General features: G+C 36.8%; 1 protein-coding gene across 1 annotated transcript in view; it reads right to left on the bottom strand.

The window, feature by feature from the left end:
* DDX10 (DEAD-box helicase 10) overlaps positions 1 to 24945 on the bottom strand; it is a 309443-nt gene that overhangs the window by 238003 nt on the left and 46495 nt on the right. Inside the window, exons 12-13 of the mRNA XM_059067976.2 lie at positions 24695 to 24783; positions 21105 to 21579 (exon numbers count right to left, since the gene is read on the bottom strand). Coding sequence (XP_058923959.1) covers positions 21105 to 21579; positions 24695 to 24783 — 564 coding nt within the window. The remainder of the gene's footprint in view (positions 1 to 21104; positions 21580 to 24694; positions 24784 to 24945) is intronic.

Genomic DNA, 24945 nt, shown 5'->3' with positions numbered 1-24945 from the left:
AGTTCACCACAACCAAACCACCTTTACAGCAAATGCTAAAGGAACTTCTCTAGGCAAGAAAAAAAGAGAAGGAAAAGACTTACAAGAACAAACCTGAAACAATTAAGTAAATGGTAATAGGAACATATATATCGATAATTACCTTAAATGTAAATGGATTAAATGCTCCCATCAAAAGACACAGACTGGCTGAATGGATACAAAAACAAGACCCATATATATGCTGTCTACAAGACACCCACTTCAGACCTAGGGATACATACAGACTGAAAGTGAGGGAATGGAAAAAGATATTCCATGCAAATGGAAATCAGAAGAAAGCTGGAGTAGCAATTCTCATATCAGACAAAATAGACATTAAAATAAAGACTGTTACAAGAGACAAAGAAGGACACTACATAATGATCAAGGGATCGATCCATGAAGAAGATATAACAATTGTAAATATTTATGCACCAACATAGGAGCACCTCAATACATAAGGCAAATACTAACAGCCATAAAAGGGGACATCGACAGTAACACAATCATAGTGGGGGACTTTAACACCCCACTTTCACCAATGGACAGATCATCCAAAATGAAAATAAGGAAACACAAATTCTACATGATACATTAAACAAGATGGACTTAATTGATTTTATAGGACATTCCATCCAAAAACAACAGAATACACATTTTTCTCAAGTGCTCATGGAACATTCTCCAGGATAGATCATATCTTGCGTCACAAATCAAGCCTTGGTAAATTTAAGAAAACTGAAATCGTATCAGTTATCTTTTCCAACCACAATTCTATGAGACTAGATAACAATTACAGGAAAACATCTGTAAAAAATACAAACACCTGGAGGATAAACAATACAGTAATTAATAACGAATTGATCACTGAAGAAATCAAAGAGGAAATCAAGAAATACCTAGAAACAAATGACAATGGAGACACGATGACCCAAAACCTATGGGATGCAGCAAAAGCAGTTCTAAGAGGGAAGTTTATAGCAATACAATCCTACCTTAAGAAACAGGAAACATCTCGAAAACAACCTAACCTTGCACCTAAAGCAATTACAGAAAGAAGAACAAAAAAACCCCAAATTTAGCAGAAGGAAAGAAATCATAAAGATCAGATGAGACATAAATGAAAAAGAAATGAAGGAAATGATAGCAAAGATCAGTAAAACTAAAAGCTGGTTCTTTGAGAAGATTTAAAAAATTGATAAACCATTAGCCAGACTCATCAAGAAAAAAAGGGAGAAGACTCAAATCAATAGAATTAGAAATGAAAAAGGAGAAGGAACAATGGACACAGCAGAAATACAAAAGATTATTAGAGATTACTAAAAGCAACTCTATGCCAATAAAATGGACAACCTGGCAGAAATGGACAAACTCTTAGAAATGCACAACCTGCCGAGACTGAACCAGGAAGAAATAGAAAATATGAACAGACCAATCACAAGCACTGAAATTGAAACTGTGATCAAAAATCTTCCAACAAACAAGAGCCCAGGACCAGATGGTTTCACAGGCGAATTCTATCAAACATTTAGAGAAGAGCTAACACCTATCCTTCTCAAACTCTTCCAAAACATAGCAGAGGGAGGAACACTCCCAAACTCATTCTATGAGACCACCATCACCCTGATACCAAAACCAGATAAAGACGTCACAAAGAAAGAAAACTACAGGCCAATATCACTGATGAACATAGATGCAAAAATCCTCAACAACATACTAGCAAACAGAATCCAACAGCACATTAAAAGGATCATACACCATGATCAAGTGGGGTTTTTTCCAGGAATGCAAGGATTCTTCAATATATGCCAATCAATCAACGTGATACACCATATCAACAAACTGAAGGAGAAAAACCATATGATCATCTCAATAGATGCAGAGAAAGCTTTTGACAAAATTCAACACACATTTATGATAAAAACCCTTCAGAAAGTAGGCATAGAGGGAACTTTCCTCAACGTAATAAAGGCCATATATGACAAACCCACAGCCAACATTGTCCTCAATGGTGAAAAACTGAAACCATTTCCACTAAGATCAGGAACAAGACAAGGTTGCCCACTCGCACCACTCTCACTCAATGTAGTTTTGGAAGTTCTACCCACAGCAATCAGAGAAGAAAAAGAAATAAAAGGAATCCAAATCAGAAAAGAAGAAGTAAAGCTGTCACTGTTTGCAGATGACATGATACTATACTTAGAGAATCCTAAAGACGCTACCAGAAAACTACTAGAGCTAATCAATGAATTTGGTAAAGTAGCAGGATACAAAATTAATGCACAGAAATCTCTTGGCATTTGTATACACTAATGATGAAAAATCTAAAAGAGAAATTAAGGAAACACTCCCATTTACCACTGTAACAAAAAGAATAAAATATCTAGGAATAAACCTACCTAAGGAGACAAAATACCTGTATGCAGAAAATTATAAGACACTGATGAAAGAAATTAAAGATGATACAAATAGGTGGAGAGATAAACCATGTTCTGGGATTGGACGAATCAACATTGTGAAAATGACTCTACTACCCAAAGCAATCTACAGATTCAATGCAATCCGTAACAAACTACCACTGGCATTTTTTACAGAACTAGAACAAAAAATTTCACAATTTGTACGGAAACACAAAAGACCCTGAATAGCCAAAGCAATCTTGAGAACGAAAAATGGAGCTGGAGGAATCAGGCTCCCTGACTTCAGACTGTACTACAAAGCTACAGTAATCAAGGCAGTATGGTACTGGCACAAAAACAGAAATAGAGATCAATGGAACAGGATAGAAAGCCCAGAGATAAACCCACACACATATGGTCACCTTATCTTTGATAAAGGAGGGAAGGAAACACAGTGGAGAAAAGACAGCCTCTTCAATAAGTGGTGCTGGGAAAACTGGACAGCTACCTGTAAATGTATGAAATTAGAACAATCCCTAACACCATACACAAAAATAAACTCAAAATGGGTTAAAGACGTACATGCAAGGCCAGACACTATCAAACTCTTAGAGGAAAACTTAGGCAGAACACTCTATGACATAAACCACAGCAAGATCCTTTTTGACCCACCTCCTAGAGAAATGGAAATAAAAACAAAAATAAACAAATGGGACCTAATGAAACTTAAAAGCTTTTGCACAGCAAAGGAAACCATAAACAAGACCAAAAGACAACCCTCAGAATGGGAGAAAATATTTGCAAATGAAGCAACTGACAAAGGATTAATATCCAAAATTTATAAGCAACTCATGCAGCTCAATATCAAAAAAACAAACAACCCAATCCAAGAATGGGCAGAAGACCTAAATAAACATTTCTCTAAAGAAGATATACACATTGCTAACAAACATATGAAAGAATGCTCAACATCATTAATCATTAGAGAAATGCAAATCAAAACTACAATGAGATATCATCTCACACTGGTCAGAACGGCCATCATCAAAAAATCTAGAAACAATAAATGCTGGAGAGGGTGTGGAAAAAAGGGAACCCTCTTGCACTGCTGGAGGGAAAGTAAATTGATACAGCCACTATGGAGAACAGTATGGAGGTTCCTTAAAAAACTACAAATAGAACTACCATACGACCCAGCAATCCCACTACTGGGCATATACCCTGAGAAACCATAATTCAAAAAGAGTCATGTACCAAAATGTTCATTGCAGCTCTATTTACAATAGCCAGGACATGGAAGCAACCTAAGTGTCCATCAACAGATGAATGGATAAAGAAGATGTGGCACATATATACAATGGAATATTACTCAGCCATAAAAAGAAATGAAACTGAGTTATTTGTAATGAGATGGATAGACCTGGAGTCTGTCATACAGAGTGAAGTAAGTCAGAAGGAGAAGAACAAATACAGTATGCTAACACATATATATGGAATCTAAGAAGAAAAAAAAAAAGTCATGAAGAGCCTAGGGGTAGGACGGGAATAAAACACAGACCTACTAGAGCACGGACTTGAGGATATGGGGAGGGGGAAGGGTAAGATGTGACGAAGTGAGAGAGTGGCATGGACATATATACACTACCAAACGTAGGGTGGATAGCTAGTGGGAAGCAGCCACACGGCACAGGGAGATGAGCTAGGTGGTTTGTGACCACCTAGAGCGGTGGAATAGGGAGGGTGGGAGGGAGGGAGACGCAAGAGGGAAGAGATATGGGAACATATGTATATGTATAGCTAATTCACTTTGTTGTAAAGCAGAAACTAACACACCACTGTAAAGCAATTATACTCCAATAAAGATGGTAAAAAAAAAAAGATATGGGAGGACTGGAGCTCTGATACACTGTTTGTGGTACAGTCACTCGGGAAAACAGACTTGCAAAACGTTAAACATTCTTGCTATATGACCTAGCTATTGCAATCCTAGGTATATACCCAACAGAAATGAATACTTAGGTTCACACAAAAATTTGTACATGAATGTTCATAGCAGCATCATTCATAATTGCCAAAAGATGGACACTGATGAAGGGATAAACAAAATGTGGTGTTTCTATACAGTGGAACATTATTAAGCCATAAAAAGGAATGAAGTACTGATACATGCAACAATATGAATGAAGCTTAAAAACATTATCTCAAGTGAAAGAAGCCAGTCACAAAAGACCACATACATGATTCCATTTATACAGACTATCCAAAATAAGCAAACCTGTAGAGATAGAAAATATATTAGTGGTTGCTTATGGCTGAGGAAAAATGGGGGCTTGAGGAGTAACAGCTAAAGGGTGTGGGATTTCCTCATATGTAATGACATATTCTATGATTGTGATGATGGTTGGACAACTCTGGAAACAAACCAAAAGCTACTGAGTTGTACAATTTAAACAATGAAATTTATAATACAAGAATTATATCTCAATAAAGCTATTATCAAAAATGAGGGGATATGAGAGACATGCTGAAAGTCTTCCACTGAGAAGGGAATAACACAATGCACTAATTTCCAACATATCTAACCATATATCAGGTCTTCAAGGTCTAGAAGAGTTCAGTATCTCACTTAGTTATTTTCTTCTCACTGATAAAAATCACAATTATAAATGCTAACTTAATACTTAATAATTAAGACTACTCAGAGAATTATTGTAAAAAGGAAGACTAACTTTCAGAAGTCATGTTTTAAGATGAATCTGCATCAACTTTCCTTTACTTGATACTATGATCAGGTTTATATTTAAACTGCAGTAGTGGTCATAGTAATGAACTTGGATGATACAAAAACATATAAATAGAATCACTCTTGGCTTGTCTCATGGTTCCTGCAAAGCTCTTCTACTCTTCCAAAACTAATGACCCAAACTACTGCCCCCAACTCTGCTCATACCCTTTCCCTCTTTCTTCACCTATCAGATCCAACACAGCCTTTAGTACTAATCAAGTTCCACCTACTCAGAAAGATCTCTAAGACTCTAGCCCAAATTCAAAACATTTTATTTAGGTAATAAAAGTTTTATATTATCCTTTTTACATAGCTATCTTAAATTGTTTTTTCATATAACATTTCCACATAAATGTCCTATCTCCTCAACTCTGTAACTTTCCTGAGAGCCGACAAGTCTAATTGTTTCATGTTTGGTACAGTAACATGTCCACATTAAGTGAGTAAAACCAACAAACACTTGATTAACTACGGGGGTCAACTGTGGCAGAAGATATTTAAGGCCAACTGACACAAACAATCCCAAATGCTCAGACTAACCCACTATTCCTAAAGGTTCAGTACTTTATTCTTTCAATAGACTTTTGGGTCTGGGAACTATGAATTATTTCAGTGAAAGGAGGAATAAATAAGTCCCTGAAGTGGCTATGGGTGTTTTTACAGAGACCTCAACAGAATAAGACAAAAGCTGGTGTTCTAAGCAGTCTAGCAGGGTCTTTCAACCTGAGAAAACCAGAGACATAAATAGCCTCATTAAATGATTGTTTCTTGGCACATGCTAAGGCTCTACATTTCACACAATATGTGCAACTCAATACACATGGACATGGACACTACTGGAAAAATGCTTCCCCAGCTGCAATGAAACTACTCTTTCCCTCAACTTCTAATCTGAGGAATTCCTAGAAAACTATATAAAGCCATTCAAAATGATATTAATGAGGATATAATTAAGTATAAATGAATTGTAGATCTGAATTTGAAAAAGCTTATGAATCATTATTCTCCTTTATACTGCTAAACACACTTTTTGCAGGAACATATAAACCCAACACAGATGTGAACACACAGACCTGCCAAAACAATTCTGTCATTTCTGGTTTAAAATAACTAGGTAATTTTGATTATTGTGCTTACCACCCATGTCTCAAAAGAGACAGCACAATTATTGTCTAGTAGTTCTTAAATTGCTTCTCCAAGCTTCTTAAGTGTGGGGACACCAGGACTCAAGTGGTGCTGCAAATGGAGGTGCGTCTGTGCCAGCACTGAGAAACAGGAAGCCTGCCTCCATCTGCCTCTGCTAAGGTTAAGTCTAGGCTGAAGAAGTACACAACGGTGGGAAAGAGTCTTGCAAACTCTCCTGGAAATAGTGATTTAAACACACACTCTGCTCAAAACTATATACCCATCTAGATCTAAAAGAACCCACTGATGGACAGCATTAGGATCAAACTAATCTCTACAAGTAAACTCACTATAAAATAAAATTACTGGCTGTTCAACATAAGAAGTTAGTTTTTCTAAAATATTTTCTCAACCATCTTCAGAAAAAGGTGAATAGCCAAAATATCACTTAAATTTTTATTCTTCTCTAGAACAACAGAGGATCACAGCAAGAAAACAGGTCCTAGAGATCAAAATAACCAATATGCAAAGAAAAAGATATGGATGAATTAAAGTCAGGCTTAGGAAAGATTTCACACAAGGTATTTACTCTGTACCTAACCCAGCTTTTCTAATCCAACACAAGGGTCCTACCTAAGATTAACCCATTCAGGCAACAAATATTTTCTGACCCCCTTGTGTTCCCAGTACATTTTTCTATCAAATGGTACAGTCTCAAATTGGGGTAAGATATCTGATTAAACACACAAAACATTAACCAGATTTGAATTTAAAAGGCTCTACTTGTTTATTTATTTATTCATTCTTTTCATTCAACAAACAGCTACTAAAAACCTATTAGAACGACAGGCAACCCTGACAAATATAAAGACACAAAAATGAATTAATATATATTCCCTGCCTCCGTAAAGGTACATCATACAGTGGGGAAAACAAACAATATGACAGTGCAGCGTGCTCGGTGCTATGAGAGCATGAGGACAGGTTGCTCCGGACGCACACTTTGGAGCACCTGACTTGGTCCCAGCAAATGTAACTACCCACTATTTTAGGCCTTATCAAATAAAAGCAACAGTTCTCATATGGAGGAATCTGTCTCTCTGGAATTCATGTCATCATTTAAACTAGTTTTTCTACATTCTGATTTGGGAGAAACACACCAAAACAGAACCAGAAGGAAACAGTTCTGACTCTGCTGCTACCAAGCATTGAGAGATAATCATCTATGGGCCTCTCATGTTTCTGCACATCTTAAATCAGTTACTCTTCCGGAGGATTATCTTTCAAGGATGTCAACACAGCATACAGCCTTAGAAGACAGAGATAGTATCTCCCCTGGGGACAATGAACAGACTTCCTCCTGACCAGGTTATTAGAGACAATGTCTCCCTCTGGGTGAAAGCTGGGCAGGTTTGCTAGCAGTCTTCTTCCTAGCTCTGACACAAACCTACCCTGTGGACAGCTCCAACCTGGAGACACCTCCACATGGCCCCTGTGGAACTTCAGAGGCAAGGGAACCAATGCAAACTTGAAGCTCATGCAGCCTGCTGTCCCATCAGTTGTCTAGCAACATATTATCAAAATATGGCAGGCTAACTCATGGCAAGCAGAGTAGAATCTCAGACTCTTCATGGTTCTTGAAACCTAGAAATAATTTTTCTCTTTTCAGTAAAACAATAAGAAAAGCCAAATTAACCTGCAATTTCCACCACAGAACAGGGCTAGTTAATGGGAGGTGGGGAAATGGAGAGAGGAAGAGTAACCCAGTATACCACATCTAATCCCGTAACTATAAATCCATTATAAATCTGGTTAGCTAAGCTGGTGTTAGCAGACAGGCTGGACATTAGATAGGTAGGTAGGCTCCAGGACACTGATGCCATATTCTTGGGCAATATGTGAAGGGGGAGAGTTAGAAATAGACTATTATTTCTAAAAACACCCACTGAACACCACTACTTTGTTCAAGTTATTAAATAAAATTGTTCAATAGCTATTAAAACATGTACTACTAAGTATGCTTGAAATTGAGTCAACCTAAAAACACTTAATGGGAAATAGTAAGGAGAAAATAAGATTCACTAAAAGCTAGCTTTTCACATTTCTTAAAAAAAAAAAAAAATTCAGTCTCAGAAGATTTGGGTGGGGAGTAGAGATAGAGAACCTAATAGAAATCTACCTACTCTTTGATTTGTAAAGTCCTACTTTATGGAATGTCAGCACATAGGAAAAACAGTCCAGATAGATCAAAAAATGCAAAAACAGTGCTGAACCAAACCACAGGAGAGAACATTATTCAGCAAGTTCTTACTGCTTCTGGAATATGCAACCATTTCCTACAACAAACATTCTGAAATTAGTATACCTCCAAAATTAGGTATCACAGCAAGGAAGAAAGCATTCCTCTGCTCTGTTGCTTCCTATGACATAAACCAGCAGACATGAAAATGCATGCAGATGGAAGAATTATTCTAATTGTGATCACACAAAAGAAATAATGGGAAATATGCCATTTTAATTTAGAAAACAAACTCAGGTAGGAATTATTATTTGGAGGCAGGCTCTATATTGACTGCCACTGAAAAATTAATTGATTCACTTATTCCACCAATGTGAGGGGTGGGGAGGGAACAGACCAACAGTAAGACAATTTTATCAAGAGCGATTATCCCTGAAAATATGAGCTGCATCCTTCATGTGCTCTAGAAAAGTTGCAACATGTGACTTCTATCACATTTGCCAAATGCTTAGGATTTTCTTCATATATTCCAGGGACATTTACAGTGCCCAGTATAGTAAGGCACTTCTTTCTGGAGCTTAAAATTAATGCACTGTAAGAATCACCACTGTATTTGGCTTTATAAGAACTGTAACAAAATATCACTCTGTTTTCAATCATTTATTATGCCAAATAAAAACCAGCAGATTCTCTGCCCAACAGTATATCAGATCTGTCTATCACCTCTATTCTAACAGCCAGGAGGCAAGCTAAAAGAAGAAAAGAAAGGAAAACAAACCAAAAACAGCAACAGCGTTCTTGGGGAGAAAATGTCCAGAGATTGATGGTCTGCCTCTTGCTTAATAGAGATAAATTTTTTATTCTATGGCAAAACACTCCCAGCTTGAAAAATAAATAAAATTTTTTAAACTCACTTTATTATAACGTCATCATATATGTTTCTAATTATGATTTGTTTAGGAAGAGCTACACTATTGTTTTCTTTTATTTTGATACTAAGGATGAAAGTGCTGTCAATGAATGGCACAGGAAAGGCTCACTGAAAGAAAATGACCCCACACTAGAAACAAGCATTCAGTGTCTACGTGTAAAAGATGTTGCAGAAAATGCAGCTATAAGCAAGAAGTGCTGGGACTTCCTTGGTGGTCCAGTGGTTGAGAATCTGTCTTGCAATGCAGTGGACGCCAGTTGGATCCCTGGTCAGGGAACTAAGATCTCACAAGCCGAGGGGCAACTAAGCCCACGCACCACAACTACAGAGCCCGAGTGCTGCAAATACAGAGCCCACGCGCTCTGCAGCCCGTGCACCACAACTAGAGAGAAGCTGGCGCACAGCAACAAAGAGCCCACGCACTGCAAATACGACCTGACACGCCAATAAATAAATAAATAAATGTTATTACCTGCTCTCAAGGAGATACATTTTACTACACTAGTCAATGTGCCTGCCAAAGGCCCATTTACCAATCATTTCTCCCTCTTAATCTTTTCTTGTTTAAAGTGCACAACTTAAACAAGGAACCAATGCCAAAAAGGGCCAAGGAACACACTCATATCCCAAATGTGGTGGTATCCCTTACAGGGCCAAATCCCATTCATCAAAAATAACCCAAAAGGCATGGAAGGGTTAAAGAGAAACTACAGTTTTCTAAATGACAAACAGTATGTTCCATTCATTAAATATCATTCATTACACAGACACAAACACCCCACAACACTGTATTCTATTATGGCCGCACAAACAGAAGAAATGGGGAGAAACAAAAAAAAGAATACAGAAAGAGGCTTTATGATCAAATAGTAAAAGAGAAAATAATCATCTAACCCAGAGAGAAAAAGAGAAGGCAGTAAAAAAGGCAGAGAAAGAAAAGAGCCAAGAAAACATTCATTTCACTCTTTTTTCTTTAATCTGTTTTATAAAATTATTGTTGTGTGATGAATTGGAAATTTAAATGCTAGCCCTTCAGCAAACATAGCTTGAGAAGCACTGCCCTAAAGACTTTAAAATTTTAAATCATCATGAAATCACTATGCTAATCTTATACTTATTTTGTAAGTATGTAATTTATGCTTAGACTTTACTTTTACTGAAAAATAGGCCTTTCTTAATATACAGGCATCCCTGTTCCCACTGAACTTCACTGAAATGCCATTGCTCTGACCAATTTATTTGCTAGCGCCTGCTCCCAAGAGGGTCTGAATTCTCTTTCCTTCCCCCTACCAGGCCTAGCTTTCAAGTGCAATTAACCAACTGGCTATTCACAACACATGCTCAGGGCACCAGCAAAACTGGAGTATTTTAAGAAAAAATGTTTCTGAAATAACATATTTCAACAAAAGCAATGATGTAGTCATCATGGAAAAAATAATAACTTGAGGACTCTGTTTTAAAATGTGGTACTCTTTTTGTTTCAAATTACATATGGGCAGAGGAAGCATCATAATCTTAAGTGCTTAAAACATCTAAAGGTCTTAATCTAGCAATAGTAGAAGAGTGCCTTACACACTCTCAGGGAGGTGCCTCTCACCATTCTACTATTTGAAACGCTACACCCCACCCCCTTACCATGCTTCATTTTTCCCACAGCACATGTTTATAGTTTTTGTCCATCTCCCCTCACTAGAACATAAAACTCCATGAGGAGAGGGAATGGTGATGTTTCAATGTCTGGCACACAGCAGGTATGCAGTAAATATTTGCTGAAGGAGTGAATTTTTTTTTATCTCATTAATGCTTCATTTAACAAGCCTTCATTTCACCTAAAATAGAAACTCATGATAGAAACAAAGCTTCACATCAAAGCAAATGTTATTTAACTGCCTGTCACCACCAGATGGCACTAGCTTCAACTGCTGCCTTGGACTTAAGACACAGCATGGATTTTTGAAGCTGTGTTTCAAAAACATACACTGAGGGTTTCCCTGGTAGCGCAGTGGTTGAGAGTCCGCCTGCCAATGCAGGAGACACGGGTTCATGCCCCAGTCCGGGAAGATCCCACATGCTGCGGAGCGGCTAGGCCCATGAGTGATGGCCGCTGAGCCGGCGCATCCAGAGCCTAGGCCCTGCAATGGGAGAAGCCACAACAGTGAGAGGCCCGCGTACCACAAAAAAATAAAAATAAAAATACACTGAAAATAACAAAGTCCAAAGTGAAATACATTTGGACAAATTTAAGAGTTGGAAAGAAACTTGAACAGTTAAATCCAGTGTCACCACAAAGACAGTCCTCCCGTTAAAAAGCTTTAGGTAAATATACATATACTGATGGCTTAGACTCAAGAACAAAGGATCTCACAAAGAGCATACTGGAACTAATCTGTTCATAAGCAGAAAACCTGGCATATTAGTCTAAATTCTCTATAGTTATATTTGTTTTATATATATATACACACACGTACACAAGCACCTGTTGATGACTTTGAAAAGCTCCTTATTTCTGATTATCCTAACAGTCAAGTTCAAGGGCAACTTATATGACCCTCTTCAAGAATAGCCTGTCCTATTTCAAATTTCTGTCATTACCTCCACTTTACCTAAAAATGAAGATAAGTACACCCTGATAAATGTAGTTCCTGAAATTTAGGCTATAAAAGTAGGTCATGAGAAAATCCAGTACTAGTCAGCAGTTCCTTTAAACATTGAATACGTATAAAACTAGGAAATGAAGAGAAACAAGTTGAAATATTTTTGATACAATAATGATGCAGCATGTGAAAGAATAAACATCAAGCCAAAAACTTTTAGCTTTCCACTGAGAATTTACATCCTTAGGAAATCATTTGCACACAAAACTCAAATAGGGGAGAAAAATATATATATACATATACATAGCAACTCAGTATGTACATTTAAGCTTCAAGTCACACAGTAACTATTCCTTTTGAATTAGAATGAAGCTTACAAGAATTAAGCACAGGATGCAAAAAATAAAATAAAATAAAAGTACCTGTAAGAAGACAAAAGAACATACATAACAACTCTGTTTGAGCTACTCAACATTTAAGATTGTGTTCCACTTCACAGTACCAAAAAATTGAGAAGCTTCTTGACTCCTAGGTTTTATTTCAAAGAGTTTTCCCTTCTGTTTAATTCAACAGCAATATATAAGACCCTTGCATACAAAGGTTATGACAATCTCAGGAATCACCAAGAGAAATGGAAATTAAGACATTCAAGTAGGTATATTATGAAGAGCCAAAAAGAAAAGTACTAGCAAAATAGACAAGTGGAATCCGGAGGTCAGTGAGATAAGTAAGAAAGACTTCAAGGAAGAGGCAAAATCAGCCCTGAATCTTGAAAGATGTGAAAGGCTGGAGTGGTGAGAATATCCTAGGAAGGAATCCCTTCAGTGTAACTGGAAACTCACACTGGGAATAATGCACTGGACTGGTAGTTTAACAGGGAAGGAGCTAGTTTACAAAGCCCAACTGAAAAGGATGAAATGAAGGGAGGCATGGAAGGTCAACCACATGAAAAAATAGACCTGAGAGAGGTTCACAGGAAGATGACTCAGAAGAACAACATTTGGGACCAATTACAAGGCTTATCCCACAAGCCAAGTCTGAGGTGAAAACGGTGTGGGACAGAACAGTGGTAGTGCTAGTGGGAAGTAAAGAGGAACACTAAAAGTAAAGAGCACTAAAGTAAAGAACTGCTAAAATGTAGAAATGACAGGAATGGAAAAAAGCACAGTCAAAAGAATCGATGGGGGGCTTCCCTGGTGGCACAGTGGTTGGGAGTCCGCCTGTCGATGCAGGGGATACAGGTCCGTGCCCCGGTCCGGGAAGATCCCACATGCAGCAGAGCAGCTGGGCCTGTGAGCCATGGCCGCTGAGCCTGCGCGTCCGGAGGTCCGGAGCCTGTGCTCCGGGAGCCTGTGCTCCGCAGCAGGAGAGGCCCACGTACAGCAAAAAAGAAAAAGAAAAAAGAATCGATGGGGCCTGGGCACAACAAATTCCAGTTCTGCCACTTCACCAACTGTGGGACATTAGGCAAGCAATAGAACTTTTTTCAAAGCCTCTGTTTCTTAACCCACAAAATGGGGATAATACTGTGCAAGGTTGTAGAGAGTTTAAGCAATGAGATGCAATATTCAAAGGCATGGTAGATTATAGAAAACCAAAAGATGTTCATCATTTCCTGATCTTCTTCTACAAAAACACAGTTGTCTGCAAGAAATTTTTGGAAATAAGTTAACATGGTTCATTCCCATTTTCAAATTAAATAATTATGGGGCTAAAAGAACAGCTAAATCAGCACTCCCCTAAAGCAGCTCATCAGCATGCCCAATCACTCCCCAAACAAGGGCATTACTTTCTCTAATGCCATTTTGTTTAATTTTTATTGGAGTATAGCTGATTTACAATGTTATATTAGTTTCTTCTGTACAGCAAAGTGAATCAGCTATATATATACATATACACACTCTTTTTAGATTCTTTTCCCATATAGGTCATTACAGAGTTTTGAGTAGAGTTCCCTGTGCTATACAGTAGGTCCTTATTAGTTATCTATTTTATATACAGTAGTATGTATATGTCAATCCCAACCTCCCAGTTTATCCCTCCTTCCCGTCCCCTGCTGGTATCCATAAGATTACTACATCTGTGACTCTATTTGTTTTGTAAATAAATTCATTTGTACCTATTTTTTAGATTCCACATATAAGCAATATTGTATATTTGTCTTTCTCTGTCTGACTTCACTCAGTATGACAATCTCTAGGTCCATCCATGTTGCTGCAAATGGCATTATTTCATTCTTTTTTATGGCTAAGTAATATTCCATTGTATATATGTACCACATCTTCTTTATCCATTCCTCTGTCAATGGTCTAATATCCATTACTAAATCAAGTCTTAAACATATAAACAATATCCATAACCTAGTATCTTCTATATAATATCTTCTAGAGGTATACTGCACAGTATTAATATCCACAAGAATACTGCCAGTTAACTGGACAGAGAACTCCACCCAGAAAAATATTCATATCATAATGAATTTCATTTAATGATTCCACATGAAATATCTACCACTAACATCATTTTTAGTTTTATTTCTAAACAACTGATTCATTTCCACAGGGCACTGTGCTTGCCTAGTTATAGTCTGATTATACCAAATTATAAGTTCTCCTTAAATACCTGGCTATGACATCACCTGACCTGTAGTATCAGTGTAGGCCTTAGCACTCTCCAGATCAATGCAGGACACTGAAAATGTGAAAACTGCTCTATCAACTATGCTAAAATCGAAAAGTAGTCTTGTTTCCTGATACTACACCTGGAATAAATAAAATACATCACTTTTTCTCTCTACAATGCAACCTGATTCAGAAAAAGCCTTTATTTTTCAGCACTACCTCGGACACTGCCTAGCCATTGCACTGGCAAAGTTCTACCAACCCTTTACCTGTTATGTTCCCATTATACTTCATCAAGTGGAAATAATAGCTAATTTTAACCATGCTCCTTCTACATACACAGACTATGCTGGCTGCTTTCTATCTCTAAGCATCACAATAACTCTGCCAGGTAGTAACTTTACAGAGATGGACACTAAGCCTCAGAAAGGCTAACTACTGAAACTAAACATCATACCAGAAATAGCTCCCACACTAAACACACACTTTCTTGTGGCCATGGTTTTGCTCATTCTGTACTCTCTGCTTAGAATGCTTTTTCCCCTTCCTATTAACTCATATCCATTCTTTAAGGCTCAACTTCTCTCAGGATGTCTTCCCTATTGTGGTGCCAATTTAACACTTTAAAACATTTGGTTTCAAGAATCAATAAATGAACAGAAATCTAAGTTTCTGTACTGAAATTTTGGTTCAATAATCTGCTATGTTAACTAAAGTATAAGGCTCTGAAACTTACTAAGAATCTAGCACAGCCCCTGGCACCTTGTAGACACTCAGTAATCACTGCTGAGGAGAAAAAAATGAAAGTGAGAAGGGAGTGAAAGGGAAAAGGAGAGGAGACAAGAGGCAGATAAATCCCAGCTCCCAAATATCGGAATCTTGATGCAGAACTTCCAATATATTTATAGGAGAATACTCATAAGCAACAATTTAATAATAAATGTTAAAGTTAGTTAACCTATGTTTTACCACCAACAGTGAGTTCTTAAAATACTAAGAATTTTGTGCCAAAATATAAAATTAAAATGTAAACAGAATATAGATTCAGCTCTAAGGACAAAGAATAATTTATGAGTATCATTCAAATCTTAACCAAGACTGATCTATGTTTACTGTTGAGAAAGCTTTAAAATGACACTTGCTGAGTTAAAATGGAATCCACCTATCAGTCTCATTTCTAAACAACTATAAAATATGAGAAAGAAAAGTATTTGCTTAGAGATTTCATTCTCATATTTAAGAACATGTTTTAAAATCATTTTCAATTTCAAAATTTTAATTATATATTCACACTCCTCTCTAACACTGTCTCTCTGGAAGCTAACTTTCTAGACACCCAACAGCCAAGAAAGCAAGGCAAAAAACAAAAGTCCCTTCCCTATGGTGGGAGGTCAACCAAACATCTCTTACTACTATAGTCCCTAATCAGCCCAAGTGTGCTCTCTCCTGCCCATTTCTTTCATGGCTCCATCACTCATGACTCCCTCTCTCCAACGCTAAGGAGATCTGTTTCTCTGTCAATGCCTTGAACCAGTCAAATGGAAAAGAACTGTGATAGGGCAGTCTTCCAGAAGATATCACTTGCTCCTGGCACTCAGTACCTCTCTTCTCCATTTATGTCCAAGTCTAAAGAGGTAAACTTATCAATTCTGTATTCAAAGTGTCTACACACAATGAGTTGCCCAAAATTATCTACAGTGCTGTCAATTACACTGGCACTACCCATTTACAGAAAGTAAACCACACACAAATGATGGTAGGCAACAGGATAAAAGAGAAAGAGAATGTGATCTGACATCAGGGATAGATTGGAGTACTAACTCCACCACTGTAACCTTGGAAAAGTCACTTAAATGTCTCTGAAATTTTAGATAATAGCATCTGCCTTTCCTGTCATGAGAATAAAATAAATACTTGCAAGGAAAGCACTGGTATATGGTTAAATACCAAAAAATATATTATTTTATTAATGATAATGATATGATAAACAAATTCCATGTAATCTGTAATCCAATGTGTTCCCACTGACTCCAAGTCTCAATTGAGTTCTATAACTGCTCCAAGGGAGCAAGAAATGAGGAAAAAGAGAACAAGACAAAGAGAACAGCCTGTGATAGAGGTAATGAAAGCAGTTCCCTTTCATGCCTGGTATGCTGTCCCTAAAGAAAATTCTAAAACAGGAGCAATAAAAATATTTGAACGAAGGCAGCAGTGTCTGAAAAAGTTTTGGGTTGGCCAAAAAGTTTGTCCAGGTTTTTCCATAAGATGTTGCAGAAAGACCCAAACGAACTTTTCAGCGAAACCAATACTTAATCTCTCAAGAATAGATTAATTTATATATGTAAATGATAGTATTATTTCCCATTTTGTGTAAGGTTTGTTTGGTTTTCTTTACTTTATCAGGTCTATCCTTAAAAACAGGTAATAAAAGAAAAAAGCAGCTTCCAGTAAGTGATGGTTGCAATGCAATACAAAAATATAAAGTGCCAAAACAAAGGCTAAATAGGAAAGTCAAGTTGAGATTGTGGATACAAAATCACACTCAAAACCAAATGCCTTGAAAACATGATAAAGAACAACAACCAACAAAAAAAAATGATAATCTGAGTACAAATAAGTATTGATTTTGAAAATTCAAAGGCAAATAACAGGTGAAGTTGACAAGCCTTTCTATTTCTATTTCAGCTAAAGAGCCAATAATTTTAACTCTACTTTTTGTGTATACTACTAGGAAATGTGCAGGAAGATACAGAAAAACATTCCTTTATTGGCTTCTTAAAAATCCTGTAACTGCCCCCAAAGTTCCCTCACATTTGACACAAGCACCATAATACTTCCCATTTGTTATGGTTAAAAAAAGCAGGTATTTTAAAGATAGAACTTTTTATAGTATGCTATGCAAACGTATTCTTAGTTAACAGAACTTTACATCATTACTATTAGATATTTTTATTTACTATCTAAATTACAAAGCTTGGCCTGCACAACTATATCATTCAAGTCAAATAAATAAGTCATTTCTGCTCGTGTTTATAGAAAATTCAACAATACCTTTTGAATTATTGTAAGTCAATCAGGCAAATCATACTTAGTTTCAAAATACAGATTTCAAAGAATATACTCTACATATATGAATTCTACATAATTCACAGCAAACAAAACTATCAAAGTGAAAGAAGATATGAGTGATTCACTTATTCATTCATGAAACATTTGTGAAATCTGCACTAGGTCCTAGACACTGTATCAAGCCATGAAAACACACTGGTCAGTAAGACAATAATTTCAGGAAATTCAAAATCCAGTAAGGAAGGCAGGCAAAAAATGTGGTGGGAGCTATAAAATAATTAAAAGCCAGGAATAGTAATTAAAGTTTAAGGACATCTTGCAAATCGACAGGAAAGAGACCAATATCATAAGAGAAAAAAAGAGAGAGGAAAACAAGCAATACACACACAGAAATTATACAATGGATAAATAAATGAATAATGCTTAATAACAGAATCACGGAAAAATAAATTCAAATAGTAAGCCTGAATTTCTCACTAACTGTTTCAAAACAGTAAAAACATGTGGATATTCGGTGTTGGTGTTAGTAAATGGGCACGGACATAAAGCCAGTGGGACAATGATCAATATGACCTCTCTGTAGGACAGTTTGGCAAAATGCATCTAAAGCTTTTAAAACGTGTCATGTCCTCAAAGTCATTACAGGAAAACTACAAACCAATATCCCTTATGAACACAGAAGCAAAGACCCTTAACAAAATATTAGCAAATAGAGTCCTGTAATAGATAAAGGAAAGCACATCACGAATGAGTGAGGTTTATCATAGGAATTTAAGGTTGGTTCAACATTAGAAAAATCAATGTGCTGACAGAATAAGTAGCAACAACTCTATGTTCACCCTAATAGTTGCAGAAAAAGCATCTGACAAAATTCACCATCCATTTCTGATAAAAACACTAAGCCAGCCAGAAATAGAATGAACTTCTTCAACCCGTTAAAAGCATTTACAAAAAACCTACAGCTTACATCGGATGTAATGGTAAAGGACTGAATGTTTCCCCTCCCTAAGACAGGAACAGACAATAATGTCCATTCTCACTACTGCTGTTCAACATACAGTGTAATCAAGTAAGAAAATGAAATAAAACACACACAGATTGGAAAGGAAGAAATGAAACTATCTTTATTCACAAATACCATGACCAGCTACAGAGAAGATCCAAAGAAAACTTCAAACAATCTCAAAAAACAACCACAATAACTTAACAGGACAGTTTAGAATGACTGGTGCACAAAAACTGTACTTCTATATTCTAGCAACAAAAAATAAGTAACTGAATTTTTTGAAGTATAGATAATAGCATTGAAAACTATAAAATAGTAAGAGATGGATCTGACAAAATATGTGGTAAGACTCACATGCTTAAAATAATTTAAAAATGCTAAAAGATATTAAAGAAGGCCTAGATAAATGGAAAGATATGTCATATATTGAATTGGAAGGGTCAATATTGTTAATTCTGCCCAAACAGATTTATAGATTCAATGCAATCTCAATTAAAATATGAAAAGACTTTTTGTAAATATTAACTAGCTGATTCAAAAACTTACATGGAAATGCAATGGTCTAAAAGTGCTCAAAATTTTTTAAAATATCAAGTTGGAAGACTAACACTATCTGACTTGAGATTTACCATAAAGCTATACTAATCGACACGGGTGTTATTTATGAAAGGGTAACTGTATAAAACCAAGTGAGTCAACACAGAGACCTACACGTACATGGTCAACTAACTTTCAACAAAGAGTCAAGGTAACTAGAATGGAAAAAGGACAGTAATTTCAGAAAACAGTACTGGTTCAACTGCACATCCACATGGGGGGAGGGAGGCATTGGAACCTCGACCCTTACCTCACACCATACACAAAAATTAAATTGAAATGAACACTAGCCCTAAACTCAAGTGCTAAAACTATAAAAAGTCCAGAGAAAACCTAAATCAGACTTCAAAAAAACAGATTATTGGTCAAGATATGAATATTAGAGTGAGAATACCTAGATTCAAACTCCAACTTTGCCAATAATTAATTGTACACCTCACTATTTTATTATCTCTGTATCTCTGTTTTTTTCCTCTTACTTGTATAATGATAGAGTACCTACCTATAGGGTTATTCAAGGACCAAAAGAGATAATGTTTAGAAAATGCCTAATACATAAAGTACTCAGTAAGTATGTTTGCTACTTGTAAAATTTTTATTTAGTTACTTAAAAAAACACCTATCCAGGGCTTCCCTGGTGGCAGAGTGGTTAAGAATCCGCCTGCCAATGCAGGGGACACGGGTTCGAGCCCTGGTCTGGAAAGACCCCACACGTGGCAAAGCAACTAGGCCCGTGAGCCACAACTACTGAGCTTGCGCTCTAGAGCCCACGTGCCACATCTACTGAAGCCCGTGTGCTCTAGAGCCCGTGCTCTGCAACAAGAGAAACCACTGCAATGAGAAGCCCACGCTTGCTGCAACTAGAGAAAGCTGAGCACAGCAATGAAGATCCAACAGAGCCAAAAATATTAATTAATTAATTTTTTTAAAAAAAAACCTATCCAAGTTTAATAGTTCAAAATTTAATATTTCCTATTGTGACTCTTAGAACTGTATAAAGAATAAGAGTTCAGGTCCATTTTTCATTCAATTCTCTCCAAAGAAATTATCAAGAATAAGGCATACAAAATTAAAATGAAAATAAGGGAAGGGTGGAGAAACATATTTACTGTGCACCTGCAAGTACCCCAGGAAACAGGTGCTTTACCTGGATTATCTCTTTTATTCCTCCTAGCAGGTGCCTAGTGAGAAACAAAGGACCTATGTGAAACTTAATAAACCTTCATAAATGGCCTTTAAACAGAAGTGCTGGCTTTCTTTTTAAGATTCTGGATTGGTGCCCAAAATCAAATATCTCATTAAAAGTTTAGAGAGATTGAATTGTTGTAAGGAATATTTATAATTATTTAAATCAGAAAGTAGTATACTAAGAATCACAATGAAAGATCCTCACATCATAAACCACGAAACCCCATCACCTTATTACTTAATGTTATAATCATGAAACTGGCTACTTTTTAAAACATGCATCAGAAAACCAATAAATGAAAAGATTAAAGCTGTCAACCTCTTAGAATTCCCAAAGTTATGAAAAATGAGAATTCTTTAGCACCTATTCCATCGTTAAAGATGGAGAAGGAGGTAGAGTTCACAGCAAAGAAAGTCATTCTACAAATTTCTCCTGGTTATTTTCCCATAGTTCCCCAAAGGCAACAGGCAGCATGTGGTAAGAAGTGGTAGGAAATAACAGAAGATCCTCCACTAGGGGTAAACTTACCTGTAATGTTTTATTCTCTTTAAGGTCCAAACCAAACACATTGTGCCTCTTCACCTTAAAGAAGTCAGCATTGACGCCATCGTCCTCCTCATCATCATCTCTGTCCAAGAACTGCACAGGAACTTCTTTGTTCTTCTGTGACTCTTTGTTGCTAGGGACAGACTGAGGTTGAGACCCTTTTGTTTTTCCCAGTTTCTCTTCCATTTCTTCTTCACATTCTTTCTCTTCTTCCTCTTCATCACTAATACCACTAGCCAGTCTGTACTCTGTCCCTTCTGGTATTTTCCCACCTTTCTGGAGAATAGACATTTTCTCATTGAAGTAGGCTCTAAATTCTTCCACTTCATCATTGGTGAGGGAGACAGTCCTTGGCTCAATTATTTTATTATCTTGGCTCACTACCAGTTTTTTGTTGGGTTGTTTTTGCATTCTCTGAAGAAATCTTACCCGTGGTGCCATAGCAAGACCAAGAGACCTTAAATATGAGCAAATGAAAACAGTTATCTCAGTACACTGATGGTTTATGAGTTTATTATGAAATAGTTTCTCAGGAGTTAAGATTTTTGGAACTTTTTTTTTTAAGAAAATGTTCCTCTGAGATACAACTCAATCTTGACACATTAGGTGATCTAAAAGATAATGAATACCTGTCAGAAAATATTGGAGATACCCCATTTTCCATTAAGATGGTAACACAGTTAACAAAATAAAGAGCATGAGACCAGAAACAAGGGAACAGTTCAACTACTAGATCTTCTTATTTCCAGTATAACTCTCTCAGCCTCAGCTTTCTCAAATGTGAGATAACGATACCTACCAGGCCTATCTCACAGTTGTTATAAATATCTGATGTAGGGCTTCCCTGGTGGCGCAGTGGTTGAGAATCCGCCTGCAGATGCAGGGGACACGGGTTCGTGCCCCGGTCCGGGAAGATCCCACATGCCGCGGAGCGGCTGGGCCCGTGAGCCATGGCCGCTGAGCGTGCGCGTCCGGAGCCTGTGCTCCGCAACGGGAGAGGCCACAACAGTGAGAGGCCCGCGTACCGCAAAAAAAAAAAAAAAAAAAAAAAAAAAAAAATATCTGATGTACTAACTATATGAAAATATTTTGTAAAATATAAATACTAAAGCTGGAAAAGACATGACCATGAAAGAACAAAACACAGTTCTCTGCAATGAATGAACTCAAGTATTATCATCCTCCCTTCTAACACACATAATGGGGCACAATCACTCCTATAAAAAAGGATTTTTAAACTTGAAACCAAAAAAAAAAAAAAAATCTTATTTTCTTCTTCTAAGATCAAGATTTACTTTATGGTCAGGTCTTTCCCAGCTTCTAAGTTCCCACAGATGGATTGAAAAGAAACTCTTAAAGCAAGGCCTGCTATAATAAAAAGCTAACATTAGAAAATGGACCGACTGCCTTCTTCCTATAAGACACAAGTCACAGAAACTGAGAGGTATGGTTGTAAAACCTGGATTCATAAATAGAACTGTTGAGGTTAAAATCCTGGCTCTGTCACCTATTAGCTATATGATCAAAGGACATTATTAAACCTCTCTATACCTCAGTTCTCTCATTTGCAAAATGGCATGACAAGAGCACCTACATGATAGGGTCATTATAAAAATAAAATGAATTCACAGAGGCAATGCAACTAAAATAGTGCCTAGCACACAGGCAGCCACTACTGAGCACTTGTCATTATTACTGTTACAGGGGATATGGTTAGGATCACAAACTCAGTACGCATCAGAGCATTTCTCTCAATGTATTACAGTTATACTTACATGTCTTTCTCTGCTACCAAACTCCTTTAAGGTAGAAGTACATAACCATACATCTATAATTTTAATGCCTAGCTCAATGAACTAGACATATTAGGTATTTAAAACATATTTCTTTAATATTCAGAAAAGTATTTTACTAATATAAATAAATAAAACATTTCTTCAGTAAAATAGTTTTTTAAACCTTTATTTTATCCTACATACATAGCACTGTTTTAGGTATCAAAGGCTTCTAAAGGAAATTATAGATCAAGGAAATTATACATCTAAAATCCACAAAAATTAAATTAAAACACCAAGTTAAACTGTACCAGTAATTTAGGCTCAGAACTTAACTTTCTGCTTCCCTAAGCATCACCAATAAAAAGCAAACGTCTTCAACTGTAAACAGATGAGATTTACTGGCATCTGTGGCAACAAAATGTCCTCTAAATATGGCCCTGCAGCATTAAAAGACCTGTGCCTCTCCTGTTTGCTAATATCTCAGCTATGTCAATGAGAAAACCAGGAAACCAAGATAGAACTTCAAGAAGCACAAAAATCAGCTAATAACCTAAACCATGAATCATATTCAGAAACTGTAAAATTTGTAAAGAAATAAGCAAACAGAAACATGTTATCCATGGCATGTGATTTTCCATCCATTACCTAAACAAAATGTCAATGACCTTACTTTGTTATCTAGCAAATTAAATGGCTCTGAAATGTTACAACTGACAAATTACCTGTTATACTGAACTAGCAATCTAACATGAAGAATGGAAAACAGCATCTCACTCGCATACAAGTTTTTATTAGACTCAAAGGTAAAGTACTCGAATTCCTGGAAAGCAGGCCAAATACACAGACCTTGCTTTGAAAGTACCTATTTCATCACAGACTAGGAGATTTCAATCTGACATTCAAAGTATGAGTAACCTTAAGGGTGATTCTATAGGATTTTGTCAATGCTTTTCCCACAGGTGGGACCCCATTGAAAAACAGATGCTCCTTTATACCTGAAAAGGTTAGGGAAAAAAAAATCCTTCAAATACAAAGCCAAAACAAGACCAAGAGTTCCGTTTTCATACAATAGTAACCACAATTACTAAAGAGAGACATTTTTCCATGGTAACTGTGAGCACCTGTAAGAAACACCAAGACAAAAAGAATATCCAGGCAATAAGCAGCATGGGAAACCAATCTAAAAGAAGGGAAGAACTGGTTTCCCTGGTGGCGCAGTGGTTGAGAGTCCACCTGCCGATGCAGGGGACACGGGTTCGTGCCCCGGTCCGGGAAGATCCCACATGCCGCGGAGCGGCTGGGCCCGTGAGCCATGGCCGCTGAGCCTGCACGTCCGGAGCCTGTGCTCCGCAACGGGAGAGGCCACAATAGTCAGAGGCCCGCGTACCGCAAAAAAAAAGGAAGGGAAGAACTGACAAAGAGTCTTCCATCCAAAGCATAAAAAGAACTACAGTAAACCAAGCCAGCTTTTTAGAAAACAAGAGGGCTACAGACATTTAAAGATTTCAAAGAATGCTTGTCAATTGCTCTCCATCTCCTTTAAGCCCAAACTACAGGAAACTGCCAGTGTAACTTTCAGGAATTCATACTTAACAAGTAAGAAACTTCTTCCTGACTGAACTGAATGCTCAACAAGTTTTCTACAGTTTATATAATCTTTTTCTCTGCAAATCTTCAACAGATTCTTTTAAGGTAAGGCACAGTGGTTTAAACTAAGACTCTCAAAACCAGGTTTCAAACAAATTCCCTCTAACTTTAAGGATTCACAAACAAAACTATAATATGAATACTTACAGGGCATATTCAGGTATAGGTAACTTGCTCACATCAAATATTTCTTTATCCTTCATCAGATACACTGAACGTATGTAGGAGACAAAACACTGTAAACATAAAAGGTTGAAGTGTAAGATATATACTAGTCAGAAATGGAAAATGAATTTTAACTGAGATAAAAAAATTAATCAAAGGGATAAATTCAACAGTAGTGAAAAACCTCAAAAATAGCTATATGTCATCCCACAAAAACAAAAAACCTACCTTTT

This window comes from Kogia breviceps, chromosome 7 (assembly GCF_026419965.1).
Source record: "Kogia breviceps isolate mKogBre1 chromosome 7, mKogBre1 haplotype 1, whole genome shotgun sequence".
Taxonomy (NCBI): domain Eukaryota; kingdom Metazoa; phylum Chordata; class Mammalia; order Artiodactyla; family Physeteridae; genus Kogia; species Kogia breviceps.
Note: the sequence above shows the minus strand (reverse complement) of the source record. Positions and strands in the feature narration are given on the sequence as shown.